The 18,937-nt window shown below is 36.5% G+C and overlaps 1 protein-coding gene across 19 annotated transcripts in view; it reads left to right on the forward strand.

The window, feature by feature from the left end:
• Positions 1 to 18,937, forward strand: part of dlg1a (discs large MAGUK scaffold protein 1a) — a 133,941-nt gene that overhangs the window by 99,798 nt on the left and 15,206 nt on the right. For 17 of the 19 annotated variants that reach the window (XM_084425402.1, XM_084425404.1, XM_084425406.1 and 14 more), the window contains 4 exons: positions 3,323 to 3,479; positions 3,827 to 3,929; positions 13,985 to 14,099; positions 18,636 to 18,812. In XM_084425402.1, coding sequence (XP_084281528.1) covers positions 3,323 to 3,479; positions 3,827 to 3,929; positions 13,985 to 14,099; positions 18,636 to 18,812 — 552 coding nt within the window. Of the gene's footprint in view, positions 1 to 3,322; positions 3,480 to 3,826; positions 3,930 to 12,892; positions 12,970 to 13,041; positions 13,157 to 13,984; positions 14,100 to 18,635; positions 18,813 to 18,937 lie in introns of those variants that run through there. The other 2 variants (XM_084425397.1, XM_084425396.1) reach the window with 2 other exon arrangements.

Below are 18,937 nucleotides of genomic sequence, written 5' to 3' on the forward strand. Positions count from 1 at the left end.
TCCCTTAAAACTCATCTTTGATCACCAAAATTAGATATTTAACTTTTTTTTTTCTTGTGAAAAAAAAAAAAGCTTGAATGTAACTACACCCTTGCTTCATTTAATATACGTGGAACCTTGAATATACAAATTAGTCTCCGCCTCCTCTCAATCACACGCTCAGAATAGCTGATCCACTTGCTCAACTTTACTGTAGTTAATGCTACACGATGGCAAGTGGAAATACTGGTTTAAGTCAGCCATATGCTGCATGTTTGAATGCAACTGTATTCAGAAGAAGTGGAAGAGTGAGTTATACAGGCGCGCATACAAGCCGATGTATCAGAAGGGTAAAGCGTTTTATGTACCGCTCTCTACGACGTCGGACACATAACGGTAATTAATACGTTTAGCCTTTTGCTTGACTACGTTATCAATATGCTAATAATGTGTTGTTAATGTTACAAAAAAACATGTTCCCGTTCACCATCTCAGACAGCTGCCTTCTAAAAATCTGCATCCTTAGAAACGCTCTGAACAATTTAGAACGTCAGTGGAGAAAGGCAAATAGTTCATCATAACATCGTAATATACATAATTCACCCGCTATATTGCTAAATATACCCGACTTTTCATATCAACAGAAAAACATACCGGGATAACCTGGCTTTTCTTGAGACCCCCCTGCTTCGCAGCATAATTAATGATATGCTGAAGCCCGCCCGCATGTTGATGTGATTCATTACCACATATTTGTGACGTAAAGAACACCAGCGATTTCAAACCGTGTTTATGAGACTATCTTTGGTTCACTGCAGTTTTAATGAGAAAATACTCAGAAATGGTGCTGACTTGCTTTTCACCACAGGGGGTCTTTCAATGTCACATGATCCATCAGAATTCATTCTAATATGCAGATTTTGATCACAGGAAATATTTCATACTGCAAAAGTCCCACAAATTCAAAGTGAATAATCTCGTCATATCCATGTCTGAATTGTAAACTCGCTTGTCTCACTTTTGCAAAGGAAAGTTTAGGTTTTTTAAATCATTTGTAAAATTATTACAAGAATTCGAGTGCTGTTATTTACTCTGCGTTCTTATGTTATTCAGAGCAGAAGGTCTTTTTGACTGCAAGCCTTTTGAAGTTTCCAGTCATGACAATTTTTTTACAGCTTGCCATAACTAACAAAAGTATGTTTATTATAAAAATGACCATAGAGTTATAAAATTGTATTCCTTTTGCAGGTCTAGAAATCACATTTTTAAATGTAGACTACCTAATATTTCCAGACAGTGAAAACCCTGGTTTTTCAAAGTATAGAAAAGAAAAAACGGTTGTTAAGGTGAAGTAAAATAAGAAATATATTTTAATTTGATAATCGTTTTTAACTTATTTTAATGCTTGTTTTCTCTTATTTTCAATCATTTTAAGTCCTCTTGAGAACCACTGATGTAGGGCATTCACAAGGACACATGCATATTAGGGACATATGGCAGATCACTCACAGTGTTTGTTGGACAGTTTTAAATGTCCTCTGGAGAGCTGTTGAAGATATCACTTCATTTAGAAAAAAGCCTCTTTGCTGTGTCCTGTTCTTTCTCATTCACCTGATTTGTTTGCTCATTTCGTAAGAGTTGTTGTCAGTAGCGACTCGCGAGTGGTATTACGAGAGAGAGAGACTGTGCAGATGATCTTGGCCAGACCACCATATATTTTATCCAGTAGAGAACAGTAGATACTTATCAAGGACACACACACATACTGACTGGTGTGCTTTACCATATTTAATCCCCTTTAATCATGGGGATTTATTTCCCATTGGAAGAATTCGCCAAATACGTCATATTGATGTTAAAAACAAACAGCCTTTTACGTCATAAGCTGGCGTCATGATATGACCAACCAATCTGTGAAGTCAACTTTGGCAAATCTGATAAGCTTTGAATTAAGACTTAATTCTACAGGATGGGTATAAAAATACACTGTTTTATAACTGAGATTTGTCAATGTCACTCAGTTTCTCTACTGAACCGTTGTTCTTAGAGTTTTAAGGGTTAAAAGACACGTCTGTAGCCATGTTGAGTGAGGGTTTGTTTGAAAACGTGCGAATGCTACCGAGCCATTGATTTGAGGCTGTGCTGCCATCTACAGACTACTAGATGCATGCTTCACAAATATGCTGTATATTTGGCAAACTAATATTTAAGTAATTTCTTCAGCACTGGCACCAAAAATACTGCTGAACACTTTTATGTCAGGCTCCCTGTTTGGCTGATCAGGATGATCAAATATTTTGAAAGCACCATATCACATTTACATACAATTTGAACTGCAGATAAAAGTAAAAATGCGATGCACCTTTGCAAATTGTAAGAGCATGTATCTCTCTTGTGTAGTTCATATTTTGTACACTAGAGGGAGATCTGGTCAAATGTATTTTATTTTTGTATTTTTCTGGGATGGCAAATAATTAATGCAAGAGGATGTTGCTGTTGTATATATTTAAACCTGTGTGTGTATATGTGTGTGTGTGTGTAAACATATACATTTATATAAATATAAATAATGTGTGTGTGTGTGTGTGTGTGTGTGTGTATATGTATGTGTGTGTATATATATATATATATATATATATATATATATATATATATATATATATATATGTATGTATGTATGTATGTATGTGTGTGTATATATATATATATATATATATATATATATATAAATATAAATAATGTGTGTGTATATATATATATATATATATATAATGTATATGTGTGTGTGTGTGTGTGTATGTATTATGTATGTATGTGTATATATATATATATATATATGAAGAGTTCAGATGCAAAAGCCTCTAAGTGCCATCTGAAATTTCCTTCTAGAATGATCATTTTTATCAAGCTTGTATGTTTATGTTCACTTATTTCACTTTAATGGCAATGAAAATGACCTATTAATTGTCATTAAAGTGAAATTACTGAACTTAAATATACGAGCTTGATAAAAATGCTCATTTTAGAAGGAAATTTCAGATGGCACTTAGAGGCTTTTGCATCTGAAGTCTTCATATGTATATGTATATGTATGTATGTGTATATATATATATATATATATGTGTGTGTATATGTATGTATATATGTGTGTGTTTATATTTTATTTTATTTCAGAATTTTTTGTAATAGGTTTTTTTTTTTTCGTATGTGCACGCGTGTGTATGTGCATGTGCGTATGCCTGTGTATGTCTGTCACTTTTGTAAGCATTGTAATATTTATTTAAGCATACTTTCCTGAACCTCTCACTCAAATCAGCTAATAAATGCTGGTTTTGTTTTTTAGGGAGCCTAGGAAAATAGTCCTGCACAGGGGCACCACAGGACTAGGCTTCAACATTGTAGGAGGAGAAGATGGAGAGGGAATCTTCATCTCCTTTATATTAGCAGGAGGGCCTGCAGACCTGTGTGGAGAATTGAGGAAAGGAGACCGTATCATTTCTGTAAGAAGAACATCGCATTACCAGCAATTGTTGCTCATTATTACTCATTGTCAATCTTACAGAAATATTTTATTTTTATTTATTTACCATTTCAGCAAAACATTGATTTGAAAAAGTGAATTGCAGAATGTCTTTATATTTGGTATATAAAGATTTTTTAATCTATTTTTCCTATTTTTTTATCCCAGCAGCACTCAAGCTGCATAAACTTTACAGTAATAGTTCTCCAGGTTTACAGTAGATTTTAAATTCTAAATGAGCATTTCAGGCTATTGGACCCCACTGGCTGTGCTTGGAATCAGTGGTTATTTGTGGTACACATCATTAATATTGTATGTTTGTTGCAGGTAAATGGGGTGGACCTCCGCAGTGCAACGCATGAACAGGCGGCTGCAGCGCTGAAGAACGCTGGACAGACTGTCACCATCGTAGCTCAGTACAGACCTGAAGGTACAGACCTGGCCTTTACTAATATGACAACGTCAATCCTTTTGTTTAGTTCAACTGATAATAAGCATCTGTTGTGTTTCATTACACTTCCACTAAATGTGCACTTGATTCAAGCCTTAACCTTAATTAACTTTCTTTTATACTAATTAATTTCCTCACTCTGCCTCAGATTGGTGTTTACCCAAATCTCCCCTGCTATTTGCATACAGATTTTAAAATCAAACTCTAAATTGCTGTGCGTTTAGCTGAAGAACTTGATTGGATGCAGCATGGCCTGAATACTACAAATGCTTATTTGTTCACAACTGGGCACAGCAGAAAGCCATTTCATGCATGGTGGACTGTGATAATGGGAAGAAAGTCAAGTGGCAGTGACACTGTGGATTTGATAGACAACCTGTCATTTGTGTTGTGCGGAGGATTATTTGATAACCTCTCGAAATCTGCTCCTATGAAGTAATTGTAGTTGTGAATACTGGTGTCCACTGAATTCTCAACTTAATTGTTGTTCTTTAAACCCAGCTATAGTGTGTATTTATAGTCAACATGGAATGCCATTCGCAACCCATTACTTTTATCTTACCAGGGTTCGAATTATGATTTCATCTTTGTGGGGGTCTCTTTAAAAAAAAAAAGAAAAGAAAAAAAGTAGCCTATGAGCAGGCGCTGTGTAGCTTACTAATGTAAATAAATAAAAAGTTTTAGTGTTGCTAACACAATTCAGTTTAAATAGTACATTTGGTTTAATTTGTCGTTTAATGAGGTCTAATATATGTTGTTAGTGGTGAGAATTTTCACGTGAATAGATAAGTAGATCCGACGATTCTAAGCGTGTGGTTAAGTGGTCCAGTGACAGAACTTTTGCCAAGTGTGTCAGAGGTTCTGGGTTCTAATCCGCACTCGTATAGGTTTTTTTTTTTTTTTTTATCAAAACCGATTATGTTTATCAGTGGTTGTATATCAGGCAAGGACACGTTTGTGTGCATTTTGTTTTGTAATTTCACCGGAACGAATAGAGAGTCTCCACAACGGATTGAATCGCGCGTCCGAGTGAAGACTGTGCGCGAGCCACAAGAGAACACAGTATCCGCGCCACTGATCGCAGCGACAACAAGCACTTTGATCACTTGATTTAACAACACATTTCAGCGCTAGATCGCCTCTTATTTAACAAACAAACTAAATGACTGCTCTGCTAGTTAACTGAAGATGTTTTATTTATTTGTATTGGTATATTAGTGCCGCGAGATGTTTCCAAAGTGGTGGGGACAATATCGACCTTAGCAAAAAGTGTTGGGGACATGTCCCACCCGCAAATTACGCCTATGTTAAAATAACACTTGCCTGATGGGTTATGCTACTGCTAGATCGGACGTTGACGTCACTTCTGTGAGTTGAGAAAAGTCAGTAAAAGTCCTGGCAGAAAGTGAAGCATAAGGATGGAGTGTCATGACGATCCGAGATCCCGCGAGATCCATGTTTGGCAATTTGTCCTATCTGTTAAGTCACGCTACAGTAGTCTGAAGGAAAAATTGCTTTATTTGTCATTTAAAATAATGGTGTTGATGATTTTTAGAGACCCCTACAGGTGTATGATTTTACTGCTTTCATGGGATCTCATCCTCTCTCTATGGGAGCTCAGCTCCCACTGGCTCCCACGTAATTTGAACCATGTATCTTACCCATTTACTTTCATAATCTGAAATGTTTCAAAGTGAAACAGGTTATTGAACAAGACAAAATGACAGGACTTGATTTTATCCGTCATAAATGTATTGGATGGTGAAAATTGTCTTTATTTTATTTCTTGTAATAATACCCAAAATACACTACTGCACCTACGGAGCCCCTAAAGGGACAAAAATATGTGAGGGCAAATTATTTGTCAATGCTTTTGTGTTTGTCTGTTTAGGGGCTCCGTACTATACCAAATACACTACTGTTCAAAACTTTAGGGTTGATACGTTTTTTTTATTATTTTTTTTTATGCTCACTAAGGCTGTATTATTTTGCTCGAAATGCAGTATAAACAGTAATATTGTTTTATTTAATACCATTTTTCCATTTTAATGCATTCTACATTTTATGTTTTCTCTACTAATGGCAAAACTGAATTTGTGACTTCAGTCTTCAGGGTCACATGATCCTTCAGAAATCTTTTTTTTTAAATAGATATCTTTTAGACTATTATAAATGAATTGTCCCTTTTGAACAATTAAATGTGTCCTTGTTGAATAAAAGTATTAATTTCTTGAAAAAAAACAACAACAAAAAACCGTACTGACCCCAAAGTTTTGAAATCAAGTCAGTTATAATTTCATGTTGATTTTAAATTGTCAACATGCACATGTAACGCCCAGTTCGCTGTATTGTGTTGTGGTCGTGACTCAGAGCAGCTTGGCTTCTTCATCCTGAGGTTCAGACTCCAGCCTGCCCGTCCTTTCTTTCGGCTCGGCAGGCCTGGCTGCAGTGTTTATTAAAATACCAATGGGGTGTTGATGACCCTCAGAGCTTTGGCTGGAGATAGTTTGAGAGGGTCTAAATTAAGATTCTGAACAGGTCTGTGCGTGTATGTGTGATCCGAGCTTCTTCACACCCCTAGTGAGCATATGTGCGACTATGTAGCATTTTCTCTGTTTGGTGAAAGCTGTTGTCTTAGCGTGGCTCCTGTGCCTGGCTTCCTGTCCCAGTCACGCTCCTCCGTTCATGGCCAGCACAGAGCATCTCTGCCCTTCAGATTGGCTTTCACTAGCACAATAACGTTTCAATCTGTAATAGTTACAAGAAGTTAAAACATGCTTGAAAGATGCTTGTAACATATTAAAATGCTAGGAACATGTTAACAGCATATTAAAACATGTTAGCAATATGCTACAACAGTTTTATGACCAAAAATGTATATATTCTTTATTATTTCTTTTTCCTTACTTTTTATTTTTTTTATTTGAAATATTACCTGGGCAGTTGTACAGATTTTGTTAGACTTACCCAAATGTTTGTTTACATTCATTTAACAGACTTTACAGTTGATATTTCTCTTTTTTTTGCATTACAGTAATTATGTTGGCTTGACAGTGTGCTGAAACGTGGTACAAACAAGCTAGCAACATGCTGAAACATTATCAAGTGCTAAAACATGTTAGCAACATGTTACAATATGTGCTAATACAAGCTAGCAACAAGTTAAAACATGCTAGAGAGATGCTAGAAACATGTTAACAGCATATTAAAACATGTTAGCAACATGTTAGAAACATGCTTTATTACCAAAAAAATCTAATATTCTTTATACTTTATTACTTTTGGTTTTGATTTGAAATATTATCATTTTTACAGATTTTGTGAGACTTAAAATTTTCCATTGCGTAGTCTGTCATCTCCCCTTCATTGTTGCTTTCCATACAAAATCTGCACACCTACTGTCATCTTGTGTTACAACACGGGTGTCAGTTTGCAAGGCTTTGGCTCTCAGTGCTACTTTCACTTCAAATATAGATGTGGAAGGTTTCAATAATGCATTGTAATGTTGATACACTGTAATAGTGTTTTATTTCCACATTGTATCATAATTGATTTTACGAATTTGCAACCCATTTTTGGGGCATTTGCGACCAGCCACTGCACTGCAGTGAACATACTGCATTGAACGTTACATGTTTATATCTGTGACAGAGAAATGACCGACCTCCACATGAATCTGTTTGTTATCCAAGCAAGACATCTCATCAACATGCTCTTCTGCCCAGTATTCAATCAGCAAGCTGGAGATCGGTCATGCCAAAACGAGGCGGCCACAGGTGCGAGCAGGGTTCAGGCAGCTCCCTGTGGGGAGAATGAGCTGAGATTAGATCCAACTCCCTCTGCTCTCCATATGCAGTGTGCGACGACATGCATAATAAAGCATCGGAAAGCACAGACGCAGCACTCGCTTTGACCAATGGCTGCTGAGGGAGGACCTTGTAAACTCTCCAGGGCTTCTCATAGTGAATTTGTCTGTGCTGCATGTTGTTTTTCATTAAGAGCGATAACCAGAGGATGCTTTATATATCTAACTAAAGAACAGATGTTGTGGTGTAATGCTTTTAACTGAGATGAGTCATTCCAGAGCCTCCATCTTGTGACATGAGAAACAAATGTCATTAAACGTACTCGGATGGTGGTGTTTGGATAGGAAATGAAACCCTTCAGGGCTAGACTGCTTTGATCAGAGGGATTTAACGGCTCTGAGGATCTGTGCTGGAGCTTAAAGACATCAGTGTCTGACACACACACAGCTGGGCTAAGCACAAGTCCCTCTTCAGTGACATGCCCTCAAGTTATTTACAGACTTAAAGAGAAATCTGCCCATTTCACTTACCTCAACTGAATCAAATGCTTTGTAATTTTAGTAGGACCGCGCAGTCAATGAAAACGGTGCTTGACTATGATTTTTCCGATCGTATATACAGTATAAGAAGGTGCGATCAAGTAATGCTTCAGTGTCGGCATGTCTTCTTATTATGAGGAGCTTTGGGCTTGCCGCTCCATTGCAAAGTAAAATGTGACCAACCACGGATAACAGCTGTCAAATATCACCACCTACATTAATAATGCGTTTTAGCCACACTTTATGTTTCATTAATAATCACCATAGTTTATTTATATGTCTCATTTATATGTTAATGTGCACTTTTTTAAAATAAATAAATTACATAGGGATGCACTGATACCAGTATCGGTATCGGGCCGATACTGCGCTCATGAATATGAATATGAACCGTTACATGATTTATGTATTATGATTGGTCCTCACATTATTACAGGAAGGTGGTACAGTAATCACATTACGTTTTCAAGAAGTTTTCTGTGCGCAAACATCCAAAGCGCGCGCACAGAAAGCTGCCTCTCAGACAGCGTGAGAATGGCCTATTAAAGGGATAGTTCACCCAAAAATGAAAATTCTGTCATCATTTACTCACCCTCAAACCTGTAAGAATTTCTTTTTTCTGCTGAACACAAAAGAAGATATTTTGAAAAATGTCTGTAACCAACCAGTTGATGGACCCCATTGACTTCCATAGTAGGAAAAAAAATACTATGGAAGTCAATGGGGTCCATCAACTGTCTGGTTACAGAAATTTTTCTAAATATCTTCTTTTGTGTTCAGCAGAAAAAAGAAATTCTTACAGGTTTGAAATAACTTGAGGGTGAGTAAATGATGACAGAATTTTCATTTTTGGGTGAACTATCCCTTTAAATCGAGTTCTCTTTCATGTCTTGCAATTTAACAGACAAATTCTCACAAAATGATGTCAATATGCCCTTATAGGCAAGTATCCTTGTGAAACATAGGCGGTTATGTCTTAAGTGAGCGTAAACAATTGAAAAGAAAACGCGTGTGTAACAGCATGTTGGATACGTGCAGCTCTTAAAGTGACAGCAGCCTAATAAGCCTACTGCTGTCTTTGTCCTCAATGTTAATCTAACAACAAAAGACTGAGAAAATCACTCACTGCTCTTGACTGGTTGAGCCCTGTTCGAGCAGCCCTAAATATTCCCTGTGATATTAAATTAAAGATAAAATATGATTGAACAATAATATGAACAGTGAAAGTAACCGTAGCTCCTACAATACTTTTTAACAGGCATAATTAGGCATGAAAATAACTGAAGGTAATATTTATTTGCTAAGCCAACTAATTTGATTCATATTCTTTTGCTTTCTCTGCCCAATATTGTGAAAAAATGTAAATTGCAATAAAAATACAGGTATCTGTACTTGGTATCGGCAAGTACTAAAAATAAAAGTATCGGTATCAGACTCGTTCTGGAAAAGTGGTATTGGTGCATCCCTAAAATTACATAATAATAATAACAATAATAAAAAATGTTTTATTAATTTTGTTTGTAAAATTATGAATACATTATAATACATTATGTAGTGAAATGTTTAATAATAATAAAATGCTGATTATTGTGTAGTTTTTTAAGATATAGATACAGTAGGTTATATATAGACAGCTGGTTGTATATGTAACAAATATTCTTCGTAATATTACTGAAATACAACATTTATTGAATTGCTTAATCAATGTTTTACACAAGTTTATGCTGCAATACTGGAAATATGTTTCCCCCAGACAATGGAAAATCCTGGAGTTGCTTATTTAAGCATATTTTGGGCTTGCTTTGTCAGACCAGATTGCTTGCTTTTCTTGCAAGATCTGGCAACACTGTAATACTTAGATGGCATGTATAGCAGCATCGCTGAGGTTTTACTGTGCTCGTGTCAAAAATGAGTTAAGCTTCTTTTAATGCCTTAAGGAGATGACTAAAGTATTAGTCAATGTTATGTATAAACTGAGAGTGCTTTAGCCACATACATTAGCGCCACGCACAGACTACAACGATAAACTCAGTCAGATTAACGAAGAAATCTTCCCTCGCACCTTTTTAAAATTCATATATTCATGAGATCACAGCTGTCTAACTTTGATTTGATGACGGGGAAATTTTGTGACTTTGTGTTTGGTGACTGTTTTTTTCTTTTTCTTATTTAGTCTACAAAGTACTATTGAAGTGATTTGTGGCCAAAGCCAATAAATACTCATTAAGGATGCTTTTTTTACATTCACATTATCTTTGTCATCTAACACTCATTTAAAGTTAATCTTATAAATACTAATAATTTAATAACACTGTTAAATGTTAAATGTTAAATTCTCCAAATGACTATCCGTTTAAACTTTAAACAGTTAAAGGATTTTTAGTGGATTATGTTTCATTTGTTTATTGTACAACACAATATTGTCCATTTATTGATTTTTAGGTATAACATGAAACAAATTACTGGCATATCAGCATCACTATTACAATTGCTCATACTCAGGAAGCATTCAACTTTGTAGCTAACTTGTCCGGAACCATTTGTCCAATGGACATGAATTATACCTCAAATCGTGCATTAATTTAGCTTTGACTATTGTGCCATAATGCCATTTCTAAATATAAAATCTCCTAATGATTATTCATCCAACATTCATTCTTTTGAAACGTGACTCAAAACATATTATTTCCTCTTTCTTCCTCCCTCCTTTTCAAGCTTTCTGAAAGCCCTTTAATTGTTTTGTTTGACACGGAATTGGTGATGATAACATTCTGAATTCTTGATAACACGAAGGCCTTTCAGTGTTCTATGGCAGCACATGCATCATTACTCCCATTAAACTAATCATTCAAAACCGGTGTAATCCTGGGAGAAATAGCATTGTTTCCTGTTGTTTCATCTGCGCGGACTCAGTGAGCAGTCATGAAAGTTCTCCAGTCTTCATTATGAAGGACTTTGTAATAGTTCTCTATCTAATTATAAGCTTTTGTTCATCACCGGAGACTTGCACACATCCATTAAATCTCATTGTTCTATGTTTATCTACCAAGGGAAGATGTACATGCAGAGAGAATACATGACAGAGATATGATTTATTGAAGATAATTTAATGTTGGATAGTACTTATGAAATATCCATATTGTCTCGTCAGATACAGTTCTAAAAAGGCAGCAACATTTCCAACAATACAGTAACGTGTATATCAAGCAGAGAATATGTATTGTATTTGACTAATATGCATGTGAATGTGAAACTCAATTTTTTTTTGAGTTTAGATAATAAGATTATTATTATTATTATTATTTTTATTTTTTTTTACAATTACACGAACGCAAGGATGAATTTTAAATGTTACTCCTTTGGTTTGAGCTTCTTCTTTTTTTCATGTACCCATGGATATGTAGTTGTAAACTGAAACACAATTTATTATGAAATATTTAACGGGTTTATTAATTATTTCCTCTCTAATCAAAATGTTTTTTTGTTTTTTTTGTGAATATTTTTTCCTCTGTCCTCAATATCACTTTACATCCTGTTAGTATCTTGTAGCATTCTTAACTTAGCTTCCTCAATGACATCATCCTTCAGGAAGGGACACTTTGGTGGGAAAAAAAAAGTAATATCAGTAATGGATTTAATGAATTTTGATTTTGTAATGTTGTCTGTCATTCCACCTAAAAGTGAGTAAATGAACTTCAATTTGACACCAAATGATTGTTTGACACTGATTCCCTCAGTGAACATTGACTATAGCTTTTTATTACCATCATGGTACAGTAGGTTCCTCTTTGCTAATTTTCTTGCTGCTGTGTAAATAAGTCTTAAATAATAAAGGTTAATGGCATAAAATCACCTCGTCTTTTACTCACCCTCATGTCATTCCATAACTGTATGACATTCTTGCTTCTGTAAAACAAAAAAGAAGATATTTTTAGAAATTGCTCAGTGTTTTTTGTTGACACAATGGAAGTCAGGGGTAATCAAAATGGTTTGGTTTCTTCAAAATATCTTATTTTATTCTCCAAAGAGGAAAGTTAGTATTATAGGTTTGGAACAACATGATGGTGAGTGAATGATGACAGAATTTTTCAATTTTGGGGTGAACTATCACTTTTAGAGCATATGTATCACTAGATCATGCATATTTATAGAAATACCCCAAAACAACACCGTCATTTTATTTATTTTACAAAAGTTACTGCATAACAGGAATGCCCATGTGTATTGTTTTGTGTGTTTTTTGACCTGCCTAAATCCTTTTCCCAATTGAATCCTGTGGATTAGCAACATGTTCAGCCACGTGTACTGTGTGTGCAGTCGGGCTAAATTTGCTGTAACCCAGCAGATCCTCAGAACTGATGCTTACACCAAACCTCCGTTGCTGACAAATATCATCACAAGCCTCAGTGCTCCTCTATTTCTTCTGTTGTTAGCTCACTCTCTGTTCTCTTCCTTTGCCCGGTGAAATAAAGGTGTTGTCTTGCGCTAAGCAAGCCAACATGGGTTAGGGCTGTGACTTCAACAGAAAGAGAGAGCGAGCGAGCGAGAGAGAGAGAGAAAGAGAGGGAGGGAGGGGTGAGTGAGCAATACAAGCACTGTTTAGTCCATTAGCATCTGTTATGTCGCTGTGCTGTAGGTGCTCAGAGAGGCTTTCCGTGGAAGCGTCCAACTAAGGCAAGTTACACACGCATACACGCGCTCAAACACACTGGGAGAGCAGCTGTGTGAGATTTGGGAGCTGTCCTTCAGCACCACAACACAGTTGAACTCACATGGAGGGGTAGAGACAGACACGGAGAAAACCGCTCGGCAAACTCTTTCACTCTCTCTAGACTCCTGCACGGCTCTGAGAAAAGAGTCTGTAAGTATGCTGATTGACTTTCAACTTATCTGAACACTAATTTGTAGCGCGAAGGTGTTAAGTTATTCAGTGGAAGGAGAATAGTAATGTGTTTTCTTGTGCATTTGAATGTTGAATGGGTGTTTAAATGTAGCATAATATAATAGTTGTATTTTTTTGTTGTTTTCAAAGAGGAGATTTAACTTGGTTAAAAGCTTGTAATTGTTTTTTTTTTTTTTTCGAGTTGCCTCATATTTCATTTTTTTTTTTTTTTTTCCTGTCATGACCTCTTTATCAGGACACTTGTTCGTGCAAATTATGTCAACATATCGCTCGTGTCCTATAGCTTGAATGCATTTCTTACTTCCTCTGAGGTCAAACATAGGGAAAGAGCAGGAGCGTTATGCGAGTTAAACCACTGAATAATTCATGAACATTTTCACCGTTTCAGTCTAGCGTGAGCAAACCCTCCTCACGCAGTTTGAGTCCTTGGAATGGATGATGAATTCAGCAGATCTATCTTATTAAATAAGATTTCTCGAACCCATCAGACTGTATCCATCCTCTCTACCACTTTACGGCTTGCACAGCTGTTAATATGTTGATGCATCTGTCTGCTCTTTAGTTTTCATGCGTTTGTAACGCTCACACTTAACTAACCTCAAACAGAGATCTTATACTTTCTCCTATTGCTCTAAACACGCATCTTTCTGTCTGACTTTTCTTCCCCATCTCCATCAATATTACCGATCCACCCCGAAGCTGTAGGTGTTCGAGGTGTTTTTCCTTGTTGCTTATCTCTTCTCAGCAGGACAGCATGTGTAATGTACTTCTCTGTGTTTCCAACAGAGTACAGTCGATTTGAAGCCAAAATCCATGATCTACGGGAGCAGATGATGAACAGCAGTATTAGTTCAGGCTCTGGCTCCTTGCGGACTAGTCAGAAGAGGACGTTGTATGTCAGGTGAGCTCCCTCTAGTCACCACTAGTTACATTTGATCTTCAAAACATGCTTAGATCCTTAAACCTAGAGATTAACACAAGTTTTCTGCAAAAATTGTTTAGTACATCTGGTTTTACTGGATGCTATTATATTATATTATATTATATTATATTATATTATATTATATTATATTATATTATATTATATTATATTATATTATATTATATTTTTTAAATATAAATGTTGTTCATTTTGTAATGCAATCTGTTCTAGGAAAATCTGTAATATTTTGTTAAAATGTTTAATATAATATTACATTTATATAAAAAGATATTAATAATTATAATGTTTATAATAATAATTGTCACTTATGCAAAACAAGCATTTTCACTTGTGGTCTCAGACATTTGGACCCCATTGTGTATATGTTTATACACAGTGGGGTTAATGCATAATAATATATTCACATATTTCACAACACATGCAAAAATAAAAATGTATCATCTTGTTATGGCTTTCATTAATATTTGACCAGCCTATTTTTTCATGTACATTGTTCTGCCTGCTGCTGATCGCGTCATAGGCGGCCCTTTATGTGAACATGCCATTGTCTGAAGTGTGCCTGGTTTTTTTTTTTTTTTTTTTTTTTGCTCTCAGAACATTCAGGCCAGTGGTTACACAGTAGATTGAATCGCATATTTTCAGGCAGACACATGAAGGGCTCTGTATTGACAGAGCTTGCCATGTTTTTGGAGCCACTGTCAATCATTTCACCTTCCTGTATCAGGCTCTCATCGCTCCTAGCCTAGCAGGTTGGTAAGAGATAGATGATCAGGATTGTAATGTGAAACTACTGCTGAATTGTTGCTCTTATGTGGCTTTTGTTTAACGTTATTCCTTAGCTCTCAGGTTGCTATTCTTATGTTTTAATGAGAATAGCTTTGACATTTTGAGGATTCGAAAGCCCCCGGGCTCTGGATTTCTCTACACGTCCATGCAGTATTCACTGATTTAATATTGGATGTGATTTCTCAGCTGTGTCACATTGAGCTCGACCCATAATATGTGCATGTTGTCCCTGCATATATTTATGTGTGCTTTTTTCTTTAGAAAATAACACACACAAATTGGTCATCATAAGAAAAACAACATTATTTTAACTGACAGGAAAATCGAAACTAAATTGAATTGAAGGACATACCACAGAACATAGTAAATGGATATAATGAATGATTAATGGAACAAATGGTGATGGAAATGAAGATTATATTTGTTGTGTCGCTATGTCACGTGTAGCGCCGAAGGGCTTCCATAAACATCCTGTCTCTAAAGTGCATGTTGGAGTGAGGCTGTTTGCTCAAGTTTGGTTTATTGCAAACTTTTGCATTATAGGATGTAGTTTGTGGTTGTTTCTAAAAGACTTGTGCTAACACACACTGTTGTTGCTGTCAACTTGCTTTGACAGATGTTTAAAATCACGCAAGGATGCCGGTAGAACTGCAGTCATCTTTGGCTTCTATTCCCTGCAGCATGTCTGCAAACCACAGCATTTCTGTGACACAAAGTCAAGGATCACTTAGATACCAGTGACATGTAGTGCCTCTTATCTTTTTTACTTTTCTTTTTCGTGTGCTTAGAAACTGTATGGGCCTTTTTCATGACTCATAAGTCTACTCATACAAGTAATGCATTTAAAAATGTGTAATTGTTCCACTGGATGTCATAGTACATATATAATTTTGACCTTTCTGAAAGGAACGTCAGTTTTATGATCTAATATTCCATTAAAACCATATATCTATACGGATTGAGCTTTTAATCTGCATTCCACCGGCCCTTTACTATAATGATTTAAGGTCTCTGCTTCAACTGTACAAGGATACAAATGTTGCCTATTACACCTCTAAGCTGATTAAGACTGCACAGAATTCATCTGCATCATTTGCTGAAGAGTTAAATAGGCGTTCTTTACATGCATTTGGAGGTTAAAGAGGGCTTTGGTGGCTGTAATGTTCCTTAAAGCCCCATAAGCTTCTCAGATGCCCTGGCTTCCTCCTGGAAGTGCTTCATTATTGATGAGGAAACGGATAAGCTAGTCAAGAGCTTGGATGGCTAGTTACTTCAGCTCCAGTTATCTTAAATGCTCATGCACACATGCACAGAACAGCAGTGGCCTACATAACATCTCAGGAAATCTGTCTGTGGGCAAAATAGTTAGGAAGGCTGGCTTTTTGGAATTATAGAATGGTTTTCATATCTTTATGGTTGCTTAAAATTCATAGAAGCTTGTGTGTTCAGAGTCTAGAGGCTTTTCTTGCTGTTTATTCTACACCCTTGTAGCTTGTAGCATTTTTATTCTCATGCAAGAGCACTTTTAATGTTAGAAAGGGTTTAATTCCAAAAATCATAATTTTGTTTGGCATGCCCCATTTTTATCCTCCTCTCTGACCTTTAAAATAAAGGCTGCTACTGCATCTCTAAAGCTGAAGTGTTGTTTTTATGTTAAAAAACATTTTCCTATTCCAGTGTAATATTCAGAGACGAGTGGTCCATAAAACTGTACCTAAAAATAACTCTTAAAGGGATAGTTCACCCTAAAATTAATTTTTAAAAAAATATATTTTTCTCACCCTGGTCTTGTTCGAATGCCGTATGCTTTATAAAAAATATTTTTCTCACCCTGGTCTTGTTCGAATGCCGTATGCCTGGGTTTCCCCATGCTGCCTTGAGCGCAGCGCGATTTTATTCACGCTACTAGGCAGCTTGGATACCATGGACAAGATTTTCGCCTCAGCTAGGGAACCAATCACAGAACGGGGAGGGAGCAGCAAGACGATGACGACATCTATGCGACACACCGAAGCAGTTTGTTTATATCTATGGATCAAACATGACAGACGTAAAAATATTTTAATAAATAATTTTAGGAACACATCTACAAAAATATGCCTGTATTTCAAGTTGATAAAATAATTTAAAATCCACGTCAGTTTATTTGTGCCCGACGCTCCACGCCCTCCCAGGATCTATAACGTTACCTAGGCTACTTTCACTTTTAAAAATTCTTCATAACCGCGTGCGCGCGCAATCTGCTTGCAGTCGTCGAGATAGATGCTGAGGAGTTGAAGAAAAGAATAGCTAGTGGAGATTGTAAAGTTGTCGACAATACGTCATCAAAAATCAAGTCCAGTGTGTGGGAGAAATTTGGAGTTATCTGAAGAAAATATTGTGAAAGGCTTTGCTGCATTTTCGTGTTGGATAGCCGCAAATGTGGAACTTCATCCCTGAGGAAGCACGCAGAAACTGTGGTAACAAAGCAGTTCTATCGAACGGTATTTTTCATATTTAACACTGTTAAGTATCTGTGGTGTGCAGGGCGTGTTTGAGCCCAAAATGGTCAGATGTAGGCTAGACGAAATTGCGTGGCATAACGTTATAGTGTTGTACTGGTAAAATGTTATAAGGCTACTCAGTTTTGTGGTAACGTTAGCCCTGTTCTTCATGTACCGGCCTTTTGACAGCTTCGGCTGAAGTTGTCCTTGTGTTAATTGTCGTGTAATAACTTCTGTATGACCTGGCAATAAACATTTCTGTAAGTGTGTCTATAATGTGATAGTCTAAACTGATTTTATTTCGGGTGCGGGTCGGGTGTCGGTTCTATTTTAAGCGGGTCGGGTGCAGATTTTAATTAGTGCTGCTGTCGGAAAACGGGTCGGGTGCGGATTTACTCTGGTGTACACATAAATCTCTGACCCATCGTCGTCTTCTTCGTTGAATATCTGTCGCTCTGTATACGTCATCTGGTATAATTGAAACGATTGGCTATGAGCTATGTACAGGCGCATTTGATAGACATTTGTAGCGCCCAATAAACGGCTCTGGGCATTCGTAAACCACGCCTCAAACACGAGAAAAAGCACATGTGGTTCCCAGACCACGTCTCAAAGAGAAAGAGGTCTGACGTTAGCCAGGCTAGTATGCTCTTCTTTCTTTTATGGACCACAAAAGGAGAATAAAAAAAAAAAAGGCCTGCTCGCGCTCATCCATATAACAGCAGTGAATGGCGACCAGCATGTTTTTAAAAAAAGGATGCAAACATATCAATAAAATTGCTGTATATTCCAAGTGTTCTGGGGGTAAAATGTAAATATTATTTTTTTTAAAACTCCTTTTGTGGTCCATAAAAGAAAGAATGGCATATAGCATTAGAATAACACCAGGGTGAGTAAATTATGAATTCATTTTCATTTTAGCGTGAACCATCCCTTTAACACTTTAGGCTTTGTAAAAACATTGCTTGTTTTAATATCGCGACCCAGCACTGTCTCAACCAATAGCATAAGTTTTGGACGTGGATAATCTGTTTGTCCAACCAATGGAAGATGGGTTGGAGTGTTTGAGAATCAAAAACTTAGACAAACAGAAATTGCAAAAATGGTTTGAATATGGCACAGAATTTGTAAAAAAAATGTTTTACAGTTTGTGATGATAATTTCTTTGCTCTATAAAAAAAATATTAATAATCTTCTTCTTCTTACTTCATTCTTCCTCCTTTAGAGCCCTGTTTGATTATGACATAACGAAAGACTCTGGCCTGCCCAGTCAGGGGCTGAACTTCCGCTTCGGCGACATCCTACACGTTCTGAATGCCTCGGACGAGGAGTGGTGGCAGGCGCGCCATGTGACTCCAGATGGCGAGATGGAGGAGATGGGCGTCATTCCCAGCAAGAAGAGGTAGGCTATGCCCCCATGCATTCCAGAACATACTGTACTGTAGAAAGTTAGGTCAGTTAACCCTCTTTACTATGATTAACACATTTTGTGCATTTAATGCCACATTACCCACAGCTCATAGTCTT

Source organism: Rutilus rutilus, assembly GCF_951802725.1.
Source record: "Rutilus rutilus genome assembly, chromosome: 12".
Taxonomy (NCBI): domain Eukaryota; kingdom Metazoa; phylum Chordata; class Actinopteri; order Cypriniformes; family Leuciscidae; genus Rutilus; species Rutilus rutilus.